The sequence below is a fragment of the Salvelinus namaycush genome, chromosome 25 (assembly GCF_016432855.1).
Source record: "Salvelinus namaycush isolate Seneca chromosome 25, SaNama_1.0, whole genome shotgun sequence".
Classification (NCBI taxonomy): Eukaryota; Metazoa; Chordata; class Actinopteri; order Salmoniformes; family Salmonidae; genus Salvelinus; species Salvelinus namaycush.
In genome coordinates, this window is record NC_052331.1 from 21,880,970 (window position 1) to 21,901,264 (window position 20,295).

General features: G+C 48.5%; 1 protein-coding gene and 1 non-coding gene across 3 annotated transcripts in view; both read left to right on the forward strand.

Annotated features, from left to right (window-relative positions):
- LOC120020357 (E3 ubiquitin-protein ligase RNF220-like) overlaps nt 1-20,295 on the forward strand; it is a 171,167-nt gene that overhangs the window by 104,879 nt on the left and 45,993 nt on the right. For both annotated transcript variants that reach the window (XM_038963952.1, XM_038963953.1), the window contains exon 2: nt 19,883-20,012. In XM_038963952.1, the coding sequence (XP_038819880.1) occupies nt 19,883-20,012 (130 nt within the window). The remainder of the gene's footprint in view (nt 1-19,882; nt 20,013-20,295) is intronic.
- Nucleotides 4,333-4,406, forward strand: trnav-uac. Its single transcript has one exon. It is a non-coding gene; the product is annotated as a tRNA-Val (tRNA).

The window sequence follows — 20,295 nt, forward strand, 5'->3', positions numbered from 1 at the left end:
AGAGGCTGAGCATATTGTTTTCCGGCTGAGAGTGCTCTGTAATTCAGGCTCAGTGAACCTCCAGCTCCCCTGGCTGGCTCCCGGTCCCCACCAGACCTGTTGATGGGCCCCTTCCGTCAGCCCGCGGGAGGCTGAGTGATGAATGTCCCTTATCGCTATTGTCATTGTAATAGCTCCACAACAGGCTTGTAAGATGGGGAATGGACCAGAGTTATCACCGGCTCCTACAGGGGAAGAATACACATCAAGCTGCCAATCACCCACCCTGAAAATTGCTCTGAGATTTGAGTCCCCAGACAGCCAGCTAGACGACATCCAACTCTCCCTCTCCTCTCGCTGCTGTTACGCTCCTCTCCTCCATTTCTTTATTTCACCTTTTTTTAATGCTTAAACTCCTAAACACCACCACCTCCTGCCAATCGCTGAGAGCTTTTCTCCTTCCCCTCCTCCTCTCTGACCCTGTTACCCAAGACGGCTCAAATAGAGCTGCTCAGCTCGTCTCTGTAGCGTAAGTTTGTAGGAGAGATGAGAGGCAGAGTCTACGTCCCAAATGGCAACCTATACCCTCCATAGTGCACTACATTTGACCATATGGGCCCTGGTTAAATTAGTGCACTATATAGGGAATAGGGTGTCATTTGGGACACATACACTGAAGGGGGTTAATGTGTGAGCACCATCAGAAACCATTCTCAGGCTCTTTAATTTTCTATTGATCGGCCGTGCACCCGTTCTGAACTGAGAACGTGGTACGATACACCAGGGAGAGACAGGGGGCTTTAAAGCCTCTCTCTGCCAGCCTCCTCCTCTACTACCTCGTACCGTACGGTCAGACCCAGATCCAGGGCTGAGGATGAGGAGGCTAGTACAGGATCAGATCGCCTCGCCGCTATACTGCTACACACTTAGTGACTAGGACCCCTAATCAGAGGGGTTAAAGAGAGCGAGGGACAGCTTAGATAGGAGCAGCCGAAGAGTAACGTCTCCCTCTACTGTTAGAACTCATATCACACTCTGAGAGGAGGAGGAAAGAGGAGACAGAGGCTGAGCCCCATAGACAGAGCCAGCCGTGCAAGAGAGAGAGAGAGAGAGCGGGGGGGAGAGAGAGAGAGAGAGAGAGAGAGAATGGCGAGGTGCAGGGATAACATCACAATGATGTCCAATGGCAGTGGCCGTGCCGTGGTGGGATGTGATGGCAATCACAGTGTGTTTGATTGTCCGTGCCCCCCCCCCCCCCCCCATGGGGATCCTAGTGGGCCTCCAGGACCCTGCGTCTCCTTTTATCACCCAGCCTACAGGTCTCTCTGCCCACTGTAATACCCACTCCTCCAAGCCTGATACCCTTCAGAGCCCACTCCTCAGCTCTCAACCCTACACATCAGCCTCTCAACTCTACCTCCCTGCCTTTATTAAGACCCGTCTCGCCCCCCCCCCCCCTCTCTCTCTCTCTCTCTCTCTCTCTCTCTCTCTCTCTCTCTCTCTCTCTCTCTCAACCTCTCTCAACCTCTCTCTCAACCTCTCTCTCTCATCCTCTCAACCTCTCTCTATCTCAACTTCTCTCTCAAACGGTCTCTCTCTCAACCTCTCTCTCTCTCTATCTCAACCTCTCTCTCTCTCAACCTCTCTCTCTCAACCTCTCCCTCTCTCAACCTCTCTCTCTCATCCTCTCAACCTCCCTCTCTCAACCTCACTCTTTCTCTCTCTCAACCTCTCTATCTCTCCCTCTCTCTCAACCTCTCTATCTCTCCCTCTCTCTCAACCTCTCTCTCTCTCAACCTCTCTATCTCCCCCTCTCCCTCTCTCTCTCTTTCTTTCTTTCTCTCTCTCTCTCTCTCTCTCTCTCTCTCTCTCTCTCTCTCTCTCTCTCTCTCTCTCTCTCTCTCAAACTCTCTCTCAACCTCTCCCTCTCTCTCTCTGCCATGCAGTTTCTCCACAGCACAGAGAAAACTGACACTGATACTCTTCTCAGATGAGTGGAAATATAGCAGGCAGCATGAGCCGCAGAGATAGAGATATGCACACTGAGGGATTATCCAAGTTCCCCCGTTTGTGACAAGGGCTGATAACGGTTAGAGCTGAAAGGGGATGGGGGCTGAGCATTTTAGACCGGCGGAGAGCAAGAGGTGTCAATCCATCACTGGGGGGATTTCAAGGGAGGAAACAGAATCGTCTGAATCATCCTCTCAACGGTAACAATAACGTCAGCCACAAAAGGCTATAGAATATTGTGAAACATATCATTTAAAGGGGCTATATAGAGAGGTTTGAATAGACACCCATTTTGGTGTATTCCTGATTTGTATCTTGCATTTATATTTCTCTATCTCTCCACTAATCATTCTAGGAATCTCATTGTGTGTATCCTGACACCATTGTGATGTTCCAGTGCTGGACATATATCAGACACAGCAATTGCCCTTTTAAATCAAAGATTGTCTAGGTCTAGTTATCTGCGAGGCAACCTGACCAAACAAGCAGAACCAATACTGAGGCAAGTAGTGAGTGAATGACTTAGGAGCCAAATGCAATCTGTCTTGTCCTGTTCTGTCCTCTCCTCCTGTCTTGTTCTGTCCTCTCCTCCTGTCCTGTCCTGTTCTGTCCTCTCCTCCTGTCCTGTCCTGTCCTGTTCTGTCCTCTCCTCCTGTCCTGTCCTCTCCTTCTGTCCTGTTCTGTCTGTCCTCTCCTCCTGTCCTGTCCTGTCCTCTCCTCTCCCCCTGTCCTGTCCTCTCCTGTCCTGTTCTGTTCTGTCCTCTCCTCCTGTCCTGTCCTGTCCTCTCCTCCTGTCATGTCCTGTTCGGTTCTGTCCTCTCCTCCTGTCCTGTCCTGTCCTCTCTTTCTGTCATGTTCTGTCCTCTCCTCCTGTCCTATCCTGTTCTGTCCTCTCCTCCTGTCCTGTCTTCTCCTCTTGTACTGTCCTGTCCTCTCCTCCTGTTCTGTCCAGTATAGTCTTGTCCTCTCCTCCTGTCCTGTCCTGTCATCTCCTCCTGTCCAGTACAGTCCTGTCCTCTCCTCCTGTCCTATCCTATTATGTTCTGTCCTCTTCTCCTGTCCTGTCCAGTACAGTTCTGTCCTCTCCTCCTGTCCTGTCCTCTCCTCCTGTCCTGTCCAGTACAGTCCTGTCCTCTCCTCCTGTCCTGTCGTCTCCTCCTGTCCAGTACAGTCCTGTCCTCTCCTCCTGTCCTATCCTGTTCTGTTCTGTCCTCTCCTCTCCTCCTGTCCAGTGCTCTACTCTGCTCTTGTCCTGTCTAATACAGCCCAGTTTAGTCCTGTCCAGTCCTGGCTACCACAGCATTGTGTTGAGAGATGTCTAACTAGTAGCCTGCCTGGTTATTATTCCCCTGCTTTAGTGTTTTGACCCCCTGGCCATATTTCTGAGGCTCAGTGCTCCTGACACAGTCCGTCTGGCAGATGAGAATGGGAGGGAGAATGGGGGTGATGTGGCTTGTGTGTGTGTGTGCCTGCTTGTGCATGAATGCTTCCGTACATGTCTGTGTGTGGAAGGGAGGTTTATCCCTCCCCACCACTCTAGACAGGTGCCATGTTAACAGCGCTAGCTGTGCAGTGAGCCCCAGCCGCTGTGGCCCCAGTCAAGGGGGAGGTGGAGGGGAAAAGGCGGAGGTCTATCTACTCTGGGCTTAGGCTGTAAATGGCTTGTGTGATGGAGGTGTTAGCCTGTACTGTAGCTGACAGATGAGCACAGGCTAGGAACAGGAAATCCCTGCTCCTCTCCTCCTGCATGCCTGCCTGCCGTGGAAGTGGGAGCTCAAGGGTCGGGGATTTTGTGTTGGGCTGGGGTGGTGTGTGTGCGTGTGCGTGTGCATGTGTGTGTCTGTGTGTGTGTGTGCGTGTGTGTGTCAGGCAGCAACAGACAAAGAGGGAGGTCTCCAGTGATGAATCAATCAGTGGCTCTCTTTCCTTTCCCCCCTGCTGTCTATGGGGACAGGGCTGGGAAGTAGTAATACAAGCATGTGGGTGAGAAGAAGACTGATCATCTTTAAACTTTCACTGACTTTGAGGCTCAAACTACGAGGGAGGGCTGGTCTTATCACACAGACACAAACACACAAGAATCTGATTCACCCAGGTGGTGCTGAAATTCTTCTCCTCCTCACTAGCCTCTAGTACAATAGTCACCAACCTTCTGAGTCAAGATCACTTTCTGAGTCAAGATCACTTTCTGAGTCAAAATGCAAGCCGAGATCGACCGCTCAGATAAGCCTATGCAACATTAACCAATTAAAAATAGTTCTGTAGCAATGAGGTTTGTGCGGTAGCCTATAGGGCCAATACATAATCACTGCATATTGGCTATGCTTGAATTGGCCTGCCAATGTCCCATGTGGCTCAGGTGGTAGAGCATGGTGCTTACATCGCCAGGGTTGTGGGTTTGATTCCCATGAGGGACTAGTATTGGGGGGGGGGGGGGGGGGGGGGGGGATGTATGCACTTGCTACTTACTATAAGTCGCTCTGGATAAGAGTGTCTAGTAAAATGTACAGTTGAAGTCGGAAGTTTAAATACACCTTCACAATTCCTGACATTTAATCCTCGTAAAAATTGCCTGTCTTAGGTCAGTTAGGATCACCACTTTATTTTAAGAATGTGAAATGTCAGAAAAATAGTAGAGAGAATGATTTATTTCAGCTTTTATTTCTTTCATCACATTCCCAGTGGGTCAGACGTTTACGTACACTCAATTAGTATTTGGTAGCATTGCCTTTAAATTGTTTAACAATTTAACAATCAAACATTTCGGGTAGCCTTCCACAAGCTTCCCACAATAAGTTGGGTGAATTTTGGTCCATCCGTCCTGACAGAGCGTGTGTAACTGAGTCATGTTTGTAGGCCTCCTTGCACCCTTTTTCTGTTCTGCCCACACATTTTCTATAGGATTGAGGTCAGGGCTTTGTGATGGCCACTCCAATACCTTGACTTTGTTGTCCTTAAGCCATTTTGCCACAACTTTGGAAGTATGCTTGGGGTCATTGTCCATTTGGAAGACCCATTTGCAACCAAGCTTTAACTTCCTGACTGATTTCTTGAGATGTTGCTTCAATATATCCAAATAACTTTCCTCCCTCATGATGCCATCTATTTTGTGAAGTGCACCAGTCCCTCCTGCAGCAAAGCACCCCCACAACATGGTGCTGCCACCCCGTGCTTCACGGCTGGGATGGTGTTCTTCGGTTTGCAAGGCTCCCCCTTTTTCCTCCAAACATAACAATGGTCATTATGGGCAAACAGTTATATTTTTGTTTCATCAGACCAGAGGACATTTCTTCAAAAAGTACGATCTTTGTCCCCATGTGCAGTTGCAAACCGTAGTCTGGCTTTTTTATGGCGGTTTTGGAGCAGTGGCTTCTTCCTTGCTGAGCAGCCTTTCAGGTTATGTTGATATAGGACTTTTTTAACTGTGGATATAGATACTTTTGTACCTGTTTCCTCCAGCATCTTCACAAGGTCCTTTTCTGGGATTGATTTGCACTTTTCGCACCAAAGTACGTTCATCTCTAGGAGACAGAACGCATCTCCTTCCTGAGCGGTTTGACGGCTGTGTGGTCCCATGGTGTTTATACTTGCGTACTATTGTACAGATGAACGTGGTACCTTCAGGCGTTTGGAAATTGCTCCCAAGGATGAACCAGACTTGTGGAGGTCTACAATACTTTTTCTGAGGTCTTGGCTGATTTCTTTTGAGTTTCCCATGATGTCAAGCAAAGAGGCACTGAGTTTGAAGGTTGGCCTTGAAATACATTCACAGGTACACCTCCAATTGACTCAAATGATGTCAGTTAGCCTATCAGAAGCTTCTAAAGCCATGTCATAATTTTCTGTAATTTTTCAAGCTGTTTATAGGCACAGTCAACTTAGTTTATGTAAACTTCTGACCAACTGAAATTGAATTATAAGTGAAATAATCTGTCTGTAAACAATTGGTGGAAAAATTACTTGCGTCATGCACAAAGTAGATGTCCTAACCGACTTGCCAAAACTATAGTTTGTTCACAAGAAATTTGTGGAATGGTTGAAAAACGAGTTTTAATGACTCCAACCTAAGTGTATGTAAACTTCCAACTTCAACTGTAAATTGTTGTTCTTCTCAGACCATTTAGAAATTATATTAAAACAATTAAGTACAGTATATGATCACACTGGTAATAGATCCTTTGTTGTATTACTTGTGAGGCACAGCTGAGTGAGCATAATAATTAGCTCTATATTTTGTTTACTGGACTGATGGCCTGCATCTGATGGTCATTCTGATGGGAGGGAGCAGCGGTGAGGCTGCCTCTCACCAGACTCACCGTCCCTCCTCCCTCCCTCCGCTGAGAAAAGGGTACACAGTCTTCCAGCTGATGGCGAAACTCAAGTCGCATGTTGTTACTCCTATGACCAGAGAATGTGAAATATTTCTCGATATTAAAAAGGACACAAGCCGCTAATAACAACACAAGCTTATGGAAACACTTTGTTACATTCATTCGTTACAGCTGCAGTACTGTTTGTAGCGTGAGTGGAAGTAGGGAGAACACTTGTATAAGTCTTAAACAAGGTGTTGACACTAGTGCTGAATAACAACTTAAACATGAACTTACTAATAAAAACAGCAGCTCTTTGCTGTATTCGTTGAGTCTCTCTCTAGTCGTGGTTTTAAACGTTTTGAAAATCTACAGTATTGACTTTGCTGTGTGTTCGAGGCTTCTTTTTAAAGTGTATGGCTCGAGGAAACTGTGCAGACACGGTGATCTGAGCTATCTGATTGGCCAGCGGAAGGCCTATATAGGTGCACTGCTGGGTAGGTGGAGTTCTAAGTTCAGACACATTAAATGGTTCAAAATGGGAACACTTTGCCTACCCTGGCGCTAGGGCTGCTGAATCAAGTGCACCTACCACCAACAGCGTGAAATGAATAAAAACAATAGGGATGCCTTGGATCGACCAGGAATGCCTTGGATCGACTAGTAATGCCTTGGATCGACAAGGAATGCCTTGGATGGACTTGTAATGCCTTGGATCGACCAGGAATGCCTTGGATGGACTTGTAATGCCTTGGATCGACCAGGAATGCCTTGGATGGACTTGTAATGCCTTGGATCGACCAGGAATGCCTTGGATGGACTTGTAATGCCTTGGATCGACCAGGAATGACTTGGATGGACTTGTAATGCCTTGGATCGAACAGGAATGCCTTGGATGGACTTGTAATGCCTTAGATCAACCAGGAATGCCTTGGATGGACTATGAATGCCTTGGATCAACCAGGAATGCCTTGGATGGACTAGTAATGCCTTGGATCGACCAGGAATGCCTTGGATGGACTTGTAATGCCTTGGATCGACCAGGAATGCCTTGGATGGACTAGTAATGCCTTGGATCGACCAGGATTGCCTTGGATGGACTAGTAATGCCTTGGATGGACTAGTAATGCCTTGGATGGACTTGTAATGCCGCAATCAACCAGTTGGTGACCACTGCTCTAGTACTAACTGAGAGGGCCCTAGTAGTGAGAGCAATTGATTACTGTTAGTGGGGGAGGCCAGCAGGTTAACATGTGTAAAAGGAACCCTGTTTCAGGCTGTGTTCCAGTCGCGGGGTGGAGGGGAGAGGTTAGAGATGTGCACCGTCGTCTCGGGGTAAAACATTCTTCTCCCAGCGTTCGTGGGAGAGCCTGTTCTGTTCCCTGCATGCAAAGCATGGGTTCAGGAGTGAGACCATGTGGTGTACATGGCAGTGTTGATCACACAAGCCCTCAGCGCTTTCTCTTGTAACTTTCAAATAATTTAGCCTTTACAGTCTTATCCAGATTTTATGGCTCAGCCAAGGACCGATTTGCAGATCTATATCTGTGAAACAGGGAACTCTCACCGAGCCACGGCCATGGACTGTTCTGTATAATGCCAATCATAATATACATTTTCACAAACACCATAGAATATGTATAATGTCTGACATATGATTTTACTAGTCTCAGTGCTGAAGACGTGAACATACTGTATGTGTATGTCATCAATCTAGAAATGGTTTGGCATGTTTGCAGTGTGTGAATGTGTATGTGCTTGCACGTGTGTGTGTATGCCTGTGTTTGTGTCCGTGTCAGGCGTGCGGTGTGGCACACCATCTAAAGTGTAGTGACAGGCGATGGGTGTTAATAACCTGGGACGTGGGAGGAGGAAGACGTGGGAGGAGAACAGCTCTAACTCTCCCCTCTACTGCCTCATGACAGGCAGCTCTACTCCAGACAGGCTTCTTCTCATTCAGCCTCCACTCCCAACCTGCATTCAGCCCCACCGTTAGAATTCAATTAACTCGGCTGGCCGCTGTTGTGTCGCTATTAGAGGTAATTAGTTAAAACATCAGAGTATAAACAGTTAATTGGCTCCGATAATTAATTCCCACACTCAAGTATATGAGAGTGAGGGAGGGAGAGAGAGAGAGAGACAGAGAGAGAGAGAGAGAGAGAGAGAGAGAGAGAGAGAGAGAGAGAGAGAGAGAGAGAGAGAGAGAGAGAGAGAGAGAGAGAGAGCGAGAGAGAGAGAGAGAGAGATTGATGGATGAAGGGTAGAGAGAGGGAGGGAGGGAGGGAGGGAGAGAGAAAGAAAGAGAGAGAGAGAGAGAGAGAGAGAGAGAGAGAGAAAGAGAGAGAGAGAGAGAGAGAGAAAGAGGGAGGACGGTGGTGTTGGTGGTGGTGATGAAGAGCAACCTGTGGGGGTTAGCTATCTGTGGCTGAGCGCTAGCTATCAATTACTGTTAAGCATTGTTCAGGATGAGCTCTGTGCACCCGCTCCACTCCCTGGTGGCAAACAGATGGCAAATAACACTCTCAGCAGCAGCCAGCCGACAACAGCAGCCAGCCAACAACAACAGTCGACAACATCCCCCATGTCCCTGCTAAAAGTGAGAGAGGGAGGAGGGATCCCGGCCTAGTTAACTTGCAGCACTCAAGAGGTAGCTAGCCTCATCAGCTAAAACTTAACCAAAACAGAACCCACCTTAGCAAATGGACTTCAGCTCCTATTGAAGAGTGATGGGAAGGAAGACGTAACCATGTACCCTGTTGGGCCCGTATTAACTAGAGTATTGTTCTAAAGAGGCCAGGGGAAATGCAGTGGATGTGAATAGGTGTGAAAATAATACTAGTGTGATGATTAAGTGCTTAGTCAGCCCCTGTGCTCAAAGTGCTGATCTCAGCCCCAGCACTGACGCTGCTGTTTCTCCTCCCACCATGATGAGCCCTTTGGGATGGAAATGAGTCCTGACCACAGCAGAGCAGCCCACTCCCTGATAGAGGCTAGAGACACACCTCACCTCTGTATAGCTGAAGAGGTACAATTGAATAGGGGGGAGTAGGGCGTAGAGAAGTTGGCTTTTGACTCGCTCATCACGGCCCCTATCTGAGCTGGTGAGAAATAGTGAGCCGGTGAGAAATGGTCTGAATGAGGTTTGCCCACCTCATACCCTCTTACCCCACACCTGCTCAGTGCTCACCCCCCATCCCCAGCATCTCCAGAGGGAGGCGACCCAGGCCAGGACCCAGGCCAGGACCCAGACCAGGACCCAGATCTCACATCCTGCCTGCTCAGCAAGCCAAACAGGGCTAGCCAAGGCTTGCAAATACATTCTACTCTACCAGCTCCTCCTCCATCCCTCTTCCATCCACTACTACCCAGGCCTTCTCTCTTCCCTACCAGCAGTAATGGCCCCTTTCCCCTGGGGAGAACTGAAGGAGGTGAGGGGGTGCTGTGGATGTGCAGTGGTGGCGGCCACTGTCTCTGTGTTCAATTCCCTTCTAAAGCTCCCTCCCGCCCTCCTTCCCTCCCTTCCTCCTTCTCTCCCTCCCCCCAACAGCAGCCGGGGGCCGTGGGGGGCTGGGGGGGGGGGGGGGGGGGGGGCTGAGTGGAGAAGCAGGCAGGCTGGCAGATCTAACCCAGCAGTATCACCCTCATTTCCTGGGTCAGCGCCTGGGTAATGGTCTATTAATTTGCTCCATTCTCCCTTGTGAGGCAAAACTCAATCTCCCAGTCCCCAGCACACTGCTATACCGTCGACAAGGTGATTGATTGAATAAACAGCTGTCACTAACGTGAGCGCCCTGCCACCGCCACCACCAGCCACTCTCCCCTCTTACCCCCCATACACTGCCCCCGTCAACCCCATAGGCCCCCACTAGCACACACACACACACATACACACAAACGCACACAAAACACACATCGTCCCTCCACTGCTTCAAAAGAGGTGTTAAAACATCAGTAAATCACTTAGCTAATGATTTATTACATTGTTGTGATTTGTTGACTAGAAATCAGCCTACATGATGACATTGTTTTGATCTTTGTACAGCTTGTAACAAGTATTTTCAATCTCACATACTGTAAGTGTAAGCGCACACTGTTAGCATTTGAATCACATTTTGACAGATGTATAAAATCACTTTTCCTGAACACATCCCACTTGACTAAAACAGGCCACACAACAGACGCTTTCCTCTTTTGCCTCTTCATTCTGCTCACGGAGAGGAGATTGCCTTTGCTTTTTTTAAGGTGACAACGGGGCTGGGTTGGAATGAGCAGTGTGATCAGTTTTGAGCAGGGCGTGGAACACTGGTATTTAAAAACACAATGCATCACTGTCAGAGCCCGAGCAGACGAGCAGCCCCCTGTGTGCTGGCTAGAGATCTCCTCCTCTCCTCCTCTTCCTCCTCGCCTCCCCGCCTCGCTCATCATACCGGCAGGCGCGGGGTGCCAAACTGAAGATGACCCCGTTCCATTTCATCAAATGTCCTCTGAATGAACAGCCAAACTCCGTCTCCCATCCGTCTCCCAGCCCCTCCCACCCCCTCACTGCAATCAGCCCAGTAACTGTCCAGCCTGCTTAAATCACCAGTTAGAATAAACCAAATCACCACACACACAGGCACACACACACATACACACACCGGTGCACACACACTCCCCTTACCGGCCCCATTGCCTTAATTGGCCTCGTTTTGACTTTAAAGTCCATATTTTCCATCATGAAGATGACTTCAGGGGAATCACCTTGCGTTGATTTAGGTTTAGTGGGGAACCCAAAATGAAGGGTGACAGGATTGGTGGATTTATTTTATTGTGCATGCGAGGCAGTGTCATTTTGTAGAGGGGGATGAGAGGAGGGATGAGGAGGGATGAGAGGGGGATGAGAGGGGGATGAGAGGAGGGATGAGAGGAGGGATGAGAGGAGGGATGAGAGGAGGGATGAGAGGAGGGATGAGAGGGGATGAGAGGGGGATGAGAGGGGGATGAGAGGGGGATGAGAGAGGGATGAGAGGGGGATGAGCGGGGGATGAGAGGGGGATGAGCTGGGGATGAGAGAGGAATGAGAGGGGGATGAGCGGGGGATGAGAGGGGGATGAGAGGGGGATGAGCGGGGGATGAGCGGGGGATGAGCGAGGAATGAGCGGGGGATGAGAGGGGGATGAGCGGGGGATGAGAGGGGGATGAGCGGGGGATGAGAGGGGGATGAGCGGGGGATGAGAGGGGGATGAGCGGGGGATGAGCGGGGGATGAGAGGGGAATGAGAGGGGGATGAGCGGGGGATGAGCGGGGGATGAGCGGGGGATGAGAGGGGGATGAGATGTGGATGAGCGGGGGATGAGAGGGGGATGAGCAGCGGTGTTACAGCCTCAGGCTAGGCAAGGAGGAGAGGAAAGAAGGGGGAATGTCTAAAGGAAAGAAAAAAAGGGCCCTTCGAATCAAATCAAATTCCCCTTATCGCACATTGTTTGAAGATTTTATCAGGCAGGGTAATGCGGTTACACATTGAGTTTCAGCTGAGAGATTTCATTGTTTACTGATGTTGGCGGTTTTAGGGGGTGAGGCAATTGGAGGGATAGGAGGGTGCCTGGCGTAAACACTTGATGCATGTCGGGAAACTCATTTACGGCTCCCTGGCATGAAAAACAAGAGGAAAATGCAACTAGGTGGACAAGGAGAACAGACTTCTTCAAGGGCACCCAGACAGGCTCCATATGTAGACACTTTGTAATTCCATTTACCAAACTGTTTGTGTGTGCCGGCTCCCCTCGGCTCCCCTCAGCAAACTCATAAAGTCACACCTTGCCGTTCATTCTCTAGTCTTATTGTGCCTTGGTGTGCATTTTACATGTTATTCATTAGCTGATTGTCGTATGAGCCAATTCAATGCATTCTCATACACAGGGGGATGAGGGGGATGCTCAGGCTCACATATAAGGTATATGATGCCATGAGTAGGGCACTATATAAGGTATAGGATGCCATGAGTAGGGCACTATATAAGGTATAGGATGCCATGAGTAGGGCACTATATAAGGTATAGGATGCCATGAGTAGTGCACTGTAATAAGGTATAGGGTGCTATTTCGAACCCATATACCTATAGACCTATGCAGAAAATACAACTCCACTCAAGATAATATAGGCCTAAAGATCCTGCTTCTCAGGTTTCTCTTTAAAAGACGAATGATCATCTCCTTCTGCCAAAGACAAGTTCAGGGGCCTCCATTAATCTGGAAGTGAAAGTGACAGATCCTAGCGCTATACAGTTAAATGAAGTCAGCACATAATTGATGCTAATTGATCCTGTGTAAGTGCTGCTCGGCTGGCAGAATGGAAAGAGGAATGGAGAGAGGGATGGAGGGAGGAAATAAATGAATGAAAAAAAGGTATTATGTCAGAGATTTTCATTGTTCTATTAGGTCTTGTGAGATACTTGGTGGTGGGCTATAAAAACATACACGGTGACCGTGAGAAATTGTTCCTTTGTTCTCAACGTGATGTACTATTGTCTTTGTGATTTCAGTCAAACATTTAGAGAACCTTTGGAAGTCATCTATTTGGTCCCCTCTCTGTTTAAATCTGACCTAACAGATTATAATTAAATGTACTGTATATATTACCTGCATAATCATTTAGAGCATGTTGACGCGCACACACACACACACACACACACACACACACACACACACACACACACACACACACACACACACACACACACACACACACACACACACACACACACACACACACACACACATACACACACTCCCAGGCTGCGTAAAAGCTGAGTTAAAGGACCTAGTAGTAAAGATGTGGTGCAGTGTGGGTAGGCAGCAGGCAGGTAGGCAGGCGCCTGTGAAGTCAGCAGTGTGTTCCGTTGCGGAGGCAGCTTTACTGGCGGCAGCTGTGCAGGGTCATAGACTCCCAGGTGAGCGCACTACACAACACTACACAACGAGAGCCCCCGCCTGCCCCCGCCTGCCTGCCAGTCTCCACTTAGAGCACCGCTACAATGTTAACACATTTGGATTTCAAAAGGCGCTCCAGTCCTCCCCGAGAGCCTGTTAGTAAAATGTCTTTGTTCTCTGGCCAGTACATTACACATTAGGGAGCTAGCAGTGCTGAGCAAACAGCAGACTGCATGGGGCTCTGTAGGAGGAGAACTGACCACAGCAGGGCTGCCTGTGTACACACACAAGCTCGCGCGCGCACACATGCACACACACACCATGGTTACACACTCATAACAATTACTAAAATCCTCTCCATAAAAGCTATTTTAACCAAAAATTGATATAGCGCACACTATTGCTAATATTATTGTTTAATACTACAATTCTTTAAAGTATATTTTTCCACAAAAGCCAGTGAGACAGTATCTACTGTAGCTACATATGTTTTTATATTTTACAGATACGTAAAGCGTATAGGTTCTTTATGCATTTGGAAACAGTTAAATGAAAGAGGCCCATGCTATTTGAGTTCCGTTGTGAAACGCTGTGAAAGGGCAAACGAGTTAGTAGACAGACAACTCACAGGCCTGTGCTACCAGAGTTGTGCCAGTGGCCCTCTGTAAATTGTAGCAGCTAGCTGCAGCCTTCATTCAGCATAGTCTGCTTCTCTTCTTTGAAGGGTGGGTTGTAAAACAACATGTAAGAAGTGTCGGGGTGAGCTCCAGAGCTGTTATACATCGCCACGTACCAACCCAGCCTCATCCGGCCCACTCAGCTAAATTCACCCCCCTCACATCCACCAATAGCCATAGCCATGCAGCATGATAGTGATAGGACTGTGCAGCCGTTTGGCAGCTCTGATAAGACCGGCAGGCAGCGGAGCATGACACAACAGGACGCAACACCCCCATTCTCAATCTCTTCCTCTTCTCTCATGCTCTCTCTTTCTCTATCATCTCTCTCTCTCTCTCTATCTCCATCCATCCATCCATCTCTCTCTCTCTCTCTCTCTTTCATTATCCATCTCTCTCTCTCTCGCTCTCTATGTCTTTCTCTCTTTCTCTATCATCTCTCTCTCTCTCTATCTCCATCCATCCATCCATCCATCCATCTCTCTCTCTCTCTCTCTCTCTCTCTCTCTCTCTCTCTCTCTCTCTCTCTCTCTCTCTCTCTCTCTCTCCATCAGGCTGCAGTCTTGCTCTCATGCTCTCATTTCGCCATCTGTCGTCTAATCGGCTGTCTCAATTTCTCATAACACCTCTTATCATTGATTTTAAGGAAAGGGGTTAAGTGATGGGAATACTTTAGATAATTACAGTTTGCCTGGCTGGCATGTTGTGGTGGAGGAGGGAGTCAGGTGATTGTGCCTGAGTGTGTCCCAAATGGCACCCTATTCCCCATTTAGGGCACTACTTTTAACCAGGGCCCATAGGATTTGGTTCAAAAGAAGTGCTCTACATAGGGAATATGGTGCCATTTGGAATGCAGACACTGTGTGGCATTAGTCGTGTCTTGGAGACGAGTGGAGAGGACTCGGGCTGGTTAAGTGGAGTGGCCTGATAAAGGTAAACGGTGGCAGAGATTAAAAGGAGAGATTGGGGGCCAGGCAGTGAGGCAGGGTGGGATGGGAGGAGAAGATGAGATGATCCATCTTGGTGCATTAGAAGAGATCAGGCCAGCACTCAATCAGAACCGTCAGGCCACAGCGAGCGGAGGCAGCATCCTCTTCCTTCCTTCCCCTGGTCGTGTGGCATTTTGGTGAGGAATCTCAGTACTAAAAAGTTCTGTCAGGCCTATTTCCTTGTTATTGCCCCCCTCCTCCCTCCTTACCCTCTTCCTCCCTCATTCCCTCTCTCCCTGCCTGCCTCAGCGTCCCCTTCGCTCCCACAGATTAAACGGAGGAGTCACCCCCCCTCTCAAAGCTAAGGGGTCCGGCGGAGGGGGGCATCCCGCATTAATCATCTTTAACGCGCTGACAAGTGCCGCGTGCAAAACCCCCTCCTTCCCCAGGATTTATCTCTCTGTCGACCAATTCCCATCACTCACTGCCCTGAGGGAAAGAGAGAGACAGAGAGAGAAAGAGGGGGGTTGAGAATGAGAGAGGCTGAGAGAAAGGGATAGAGAGAGAACTAGGAACTGACAAGAGGACGAGGGGTAGAGCGATGGGGATAAAGTGAGAGAGAGAAAGGGAGAGAAAGCAGAGGGGAAAGGGTCAATGAGGCATCCACAGTACAGCATCAGAGGAGAACAAGAGAGAGACCAATAGACAGAAAGGGGGGAGCAGATTCAGTACCCAGATGTGGCTGTTTAGAGAGGGAGGGACCACTAGGTCCACCTGCCTCTGCCTCTGTCTCTGTCTATCTGGGATTGCTCCCTCTCTGTTTCACTGTTCCTCGTGGCCCATGATTAATCACAGGCTGTCTGCCTTTAGTCAATCCTCTCTGGGGAGGACGTGGACACTAGGCTGGGGGGCTGCAGCCACACACACAGCCACACATAATGGGCCTGTCTATAGGAAACACATTAGGCCCCCAACACACACAGTGGGCAGTGGGCCCTTATTGATGATACCCGTGACAGATCAGGAAAACTTTGAACATGTGACATCATAGGTGAGATTGAAAGATTACCACAGGGGGATAAGAGATGGTCTGTTGTCAGGGGCTGAGATTGGACAGAGAAATATGTTATTTGGAAATTACACAAACATTTGGAACTCACAGCAAATGTCTTTTGCAAGTTCAAATGTGTCAAAAATAGACAAACTTTAACCAAGCAACAGACAATACATCCAACTATCTTCTTGAAATGCTCGCTTTAACACCCACCCACACAGACATAGAGGGAGAGAGAGACAGACAGAGAGAGAGACAGAGAGAAACCATGGACACTATGTGTTTGATGTATTTGATACCTTTTCACCTATTCCGCTCCAGCCACTACCACGAGCCCGTCCTCCCCAATTAAGGTTCCAACAACCTCCTGTGCCCTAAATCCTGGAGCATCTGCCCCATCATGCTGTATGTAGACTCTGTGGGATGAAAGAACTAACATAGTTCAGTCATACATCTGTTGTAATTATCACTAAACAAATAAGCTTTAAGCTAATGGGACCTAAAATCTTTCATACATGTTTTCTTACTTGTAAAATGCACTACAAATCTGGCAATATAATTAATTCAGTTATTTTGAACGTCGCGAAATGTGCAGAACTTATACAATTGACAAATTCAGACTTTTCCCAGCGTGTTAAAATGGTAGTTAGTGCTGTGAGGCTTGGGCCCTGCAGTCTGTCATGTCCAGTGTCACAGCCCTGCCTGCCTGCTGCCTACATACCCTCAGGGAGCCCTGTCTCTGTCACTGTCTACCCACACCACACTACGGCTGCAGAGATCAAACAGCTCTCTCCTCTCTGAGCTAAGGTTACGTATCTCAGGTTAGGTGGTGTTTGTGTTTGTGTGTGTGTGTGTGTGTGTGTGTGTGTGTGTGTGTGTGTGTGTGTGTGTGTGTGTGTGTGTGTGTGTGTGTGTGTGTGTGTGTGTGTGTGTGTGTGTGTGTGTGTGTGTGTGTGTGTGTGTGTGTGTGAGTATGTTGGGGTGTGACAGGTGACACGGAGGTGGTTAAGGGGCCGACAGGTCCTCGCTGCAGTGATCAGGACTCCATTACTAAACCCATTGATTGTGTAGGGATGAATTAACGGGTCTGAGTCGAGAGGCAATGGGCCACACAACCACATACACTTCCATTGTCCTCAGACAGACAGGGAGTCTAGATCACCACGTAGTCTGTCTACCTCTTCCCACACAAACAGCACCAGAATAACGGCTGTTCTCCTCTGGTACACACACAACTCTATTGGTATTTGCAGCATATTTAACTTTCTGTTTAAAAAAATTCAGACATTAAAAACCTACACTGTCTGACAAAATTACCATTGATGTAACATTGTAGCATTGTCACTTGCACAATTGTCACAGAACTGAGAGCCTACAGTCAAACAAAAAAAGTGAGATTATTTACAAAATGCACATTTAAAACAGTATATGAAGCCCATCTCCCCAAAAAACTCTAAATCAACCATGGACAATAAAGTCCAGTGACGTCTGTGTTTTCTCGATGCAATTGCCTACAGAATTGAAAGCACTTTATCAGCAACAGAATGGGATTGGATATTTCTTTGTTTACTGTTGTGGACCGTGATTGCTTTGGCATGACTCAAATTATCTTGTCAGGGCAATAAAGCTGACCACTGCTTAATGGAGAGAAGTGAGAGGTAGTGGAGACATGTGGCAAAGAGGAGAGAGACAGGTACAAAGACTGCAGGAGATGAAAGGAGAAAAAGAGAGAAAAATAGAGACAAAGGAAGAGGGGAATGGATAGAAACAGAGGAAGAGAAGAAAGAAAGAGAAAAAAGGGAGAGAAAGAATGGAAAGAGCTAGATGAAGGACGAGCACAGCGAGGGGAAATGAAAAGGTAGTGGCAGAAAATGAGAAATACATGTGCAGGGATGCAGCGGGCGGGAGAGGGAGGGAGCTGAGAGAAACACAGACACGCAGAATTGTAATCGATTACCTATTTTTCAAAGTCACTTAAAGTGTCCAGAGTGTGGGGCTGTTAAGTAGTAGTGCTGGGGAATAGGAGTTGAGTATGCGCCGGCACGCTTGACTGGGAGACAGGCGGGGAGGAAGGGGGTTAGGCTGAGAGACACAGAGTGTGTGTGTGTGTGTGTGTGTGTGTGTGTGTGTGTGTGTGTGTGTGTGTGTGTGTCTGTGTGTGTGTGTGTGTGTGTGTGTGTGTGTGTGTGTGTGTGTGTGTGTGTGTGTGTGTGTGTGTGTGTTCAACAGTAGGGATGCATGCTAACATTGTCCCTGCTAGCTCCTTACTGATGAGTCTGTACTCTTGCAGGAAATAGTTGTGACAGGCCAATATCTGGGCAGGGATATGGGCCCCTGGAGGGCCCCTGGCTGCAGTATGCTGCTCTGCTCTGTGTTTATGTGTGTGTTGTGTTGGAGGGAGGTGAGACTGATCCATCACTAGCTCAAACAGGGTAGCAGCACATCACGTCACTAGACAAATACAACACTGCCCTCTGGGCAGTGTCAAGGACACAGACATTCTGGGCTTAAGGATTTATACTGAGCACAGAGCAGACTATAGACGTTATAGCCCAGTTCTGCTGCCCTGTTCCTAGGTTACCTACCAGGTAATAGCCCTGTCCAACTGCATTTGTACACAATGGACGAGACGCTTGTTGAGGACAGCTTTTGGAGCCATTATCAGGAAGGGTCCTCAGAGTCAAGCACACAAACAGGCAGGACCAAGAAAACCTGCCTGTTTGTGTGTGTGTGTTTGTGTTGTACCTTAGGAATGTTATTTGTCTGACTGTAGCACCTATTTTATTTTGGCACAATGCTGTTACCTCAAAACCCAAAACCGTTTAGCTGTCTTCCACTCAGTAAAACCCTGATGTCACTTCGTTCAGACTTGGCGTCATGGGGGCAGATAAGGATAAGAGTGTCCCACTGGCTGTGTGTTCCTGATTTCAGGGCAGACAGACAGAGAGGGCAGGGGGGACAGGGGACAGTGTATGTCGCCCGCCACCCACCCTCCTGCCTGCCTATACCTACACTGTTGTCGCCCTGACACCTCGCCCCAACAGGATATCCTGTGTCAGGGTAGGCCCATTGTTCCTGGTCTAAGAATAGACCCGTCTGATTGGCCGACACGGGATCCAAAACAGCAAAGACAGAATGTGTGTCCCAAATGGCACCCTATTTCCTATATAGTGGACTACTTCTGACCAGGGTCCTGGGTCCAGGGTAATGCACTATATAAGGAATAGGGTACCATTTGGGAATCAGAAAGACAGCAGCAGAGAGCGAGGAGGAAGTCCACTTCATCCAGAGACCGAGGAGACTGAGGAGATATTTTTACTAGGAACAAGCATTGACGCTTTTAGCCCAGACGTCTCCTCTATACCTAGATTAGACACACACACACTCGGAACTCATAATACACTCATGTTTACACACACACACACACACACACACACACACACACACACACACACACACACACACACACACACACACACACACACACACACACACACACACACACACACACACACTGTCACACAAAGACAATGAACTGGCTCATTACATCATATAGTCTACTGTATGTCCTTCAAGCCCTTATTAGACTGCTCTGGGTTTTAAACATGTGTGCATGAGTACAGTATGCCTTTGCTGTAATATGGTTGAAATGACGTAGAGCCAGAATGTGATCCATGGAGTGTGGCTGGGTTCAATCAGTCGCTCACTCTGTTCGTGTTAATGAGGTAACCTGAGACATGCGTTAGGGCCCAGCGATTCTCAGTCCAAGAAAGTGAAATCTGAGGCACTTAATCCTGCTGCCCCATCCATCCCTCTCTCCCGCATGCCTGAGGGACACGGCCCTGTGGACAGATCTCATCCTAGCTTCCCTTGATGTCTCTCTTTCTCTCCATCTTTCCTTCCTCCTCTCTATGTCTGTCTTTCCCCATCTCTCTCTCTTTCTCTCTCTCTCGCTCTCTCTCTTTCTCTCTCTCTCGCTCTCTCTCTCTCTCTCTCCCTCCCTCCCTCCCTCCAGGTAAGAAGAAGGTGTCTCTGTATGACAGCCAGACGCCCATCTGTCCTATCTGCCAGGTGCTGCTGCGTCCAGGAGAGCTGCAGGACCACATGGAGCAGGAGATGGAGCGCCTCACCCACATGCACCTCAGGTCAGACCCCTGCCATGTTACACCACACCGAGGGGGTACAGCTGTACTCCTGGACCCCTAGATTACAACACTAGGGACATCCCCTCACTCCCTGTCCGCTCCTCTCTAATCCACAGTTCACCACCACAGCCATGGCATCAGAGTGATACCTGCACCTGTGAGGCCATTACACGCTGTAGGGATAGAACTGAATCACTCACTCAACTAGGTTTTCACATCTGCATCATTTGTAATGGCAGGAAGGGGCCACGTAGACGACAGTTCTTCCATGTCTCTACTGAGG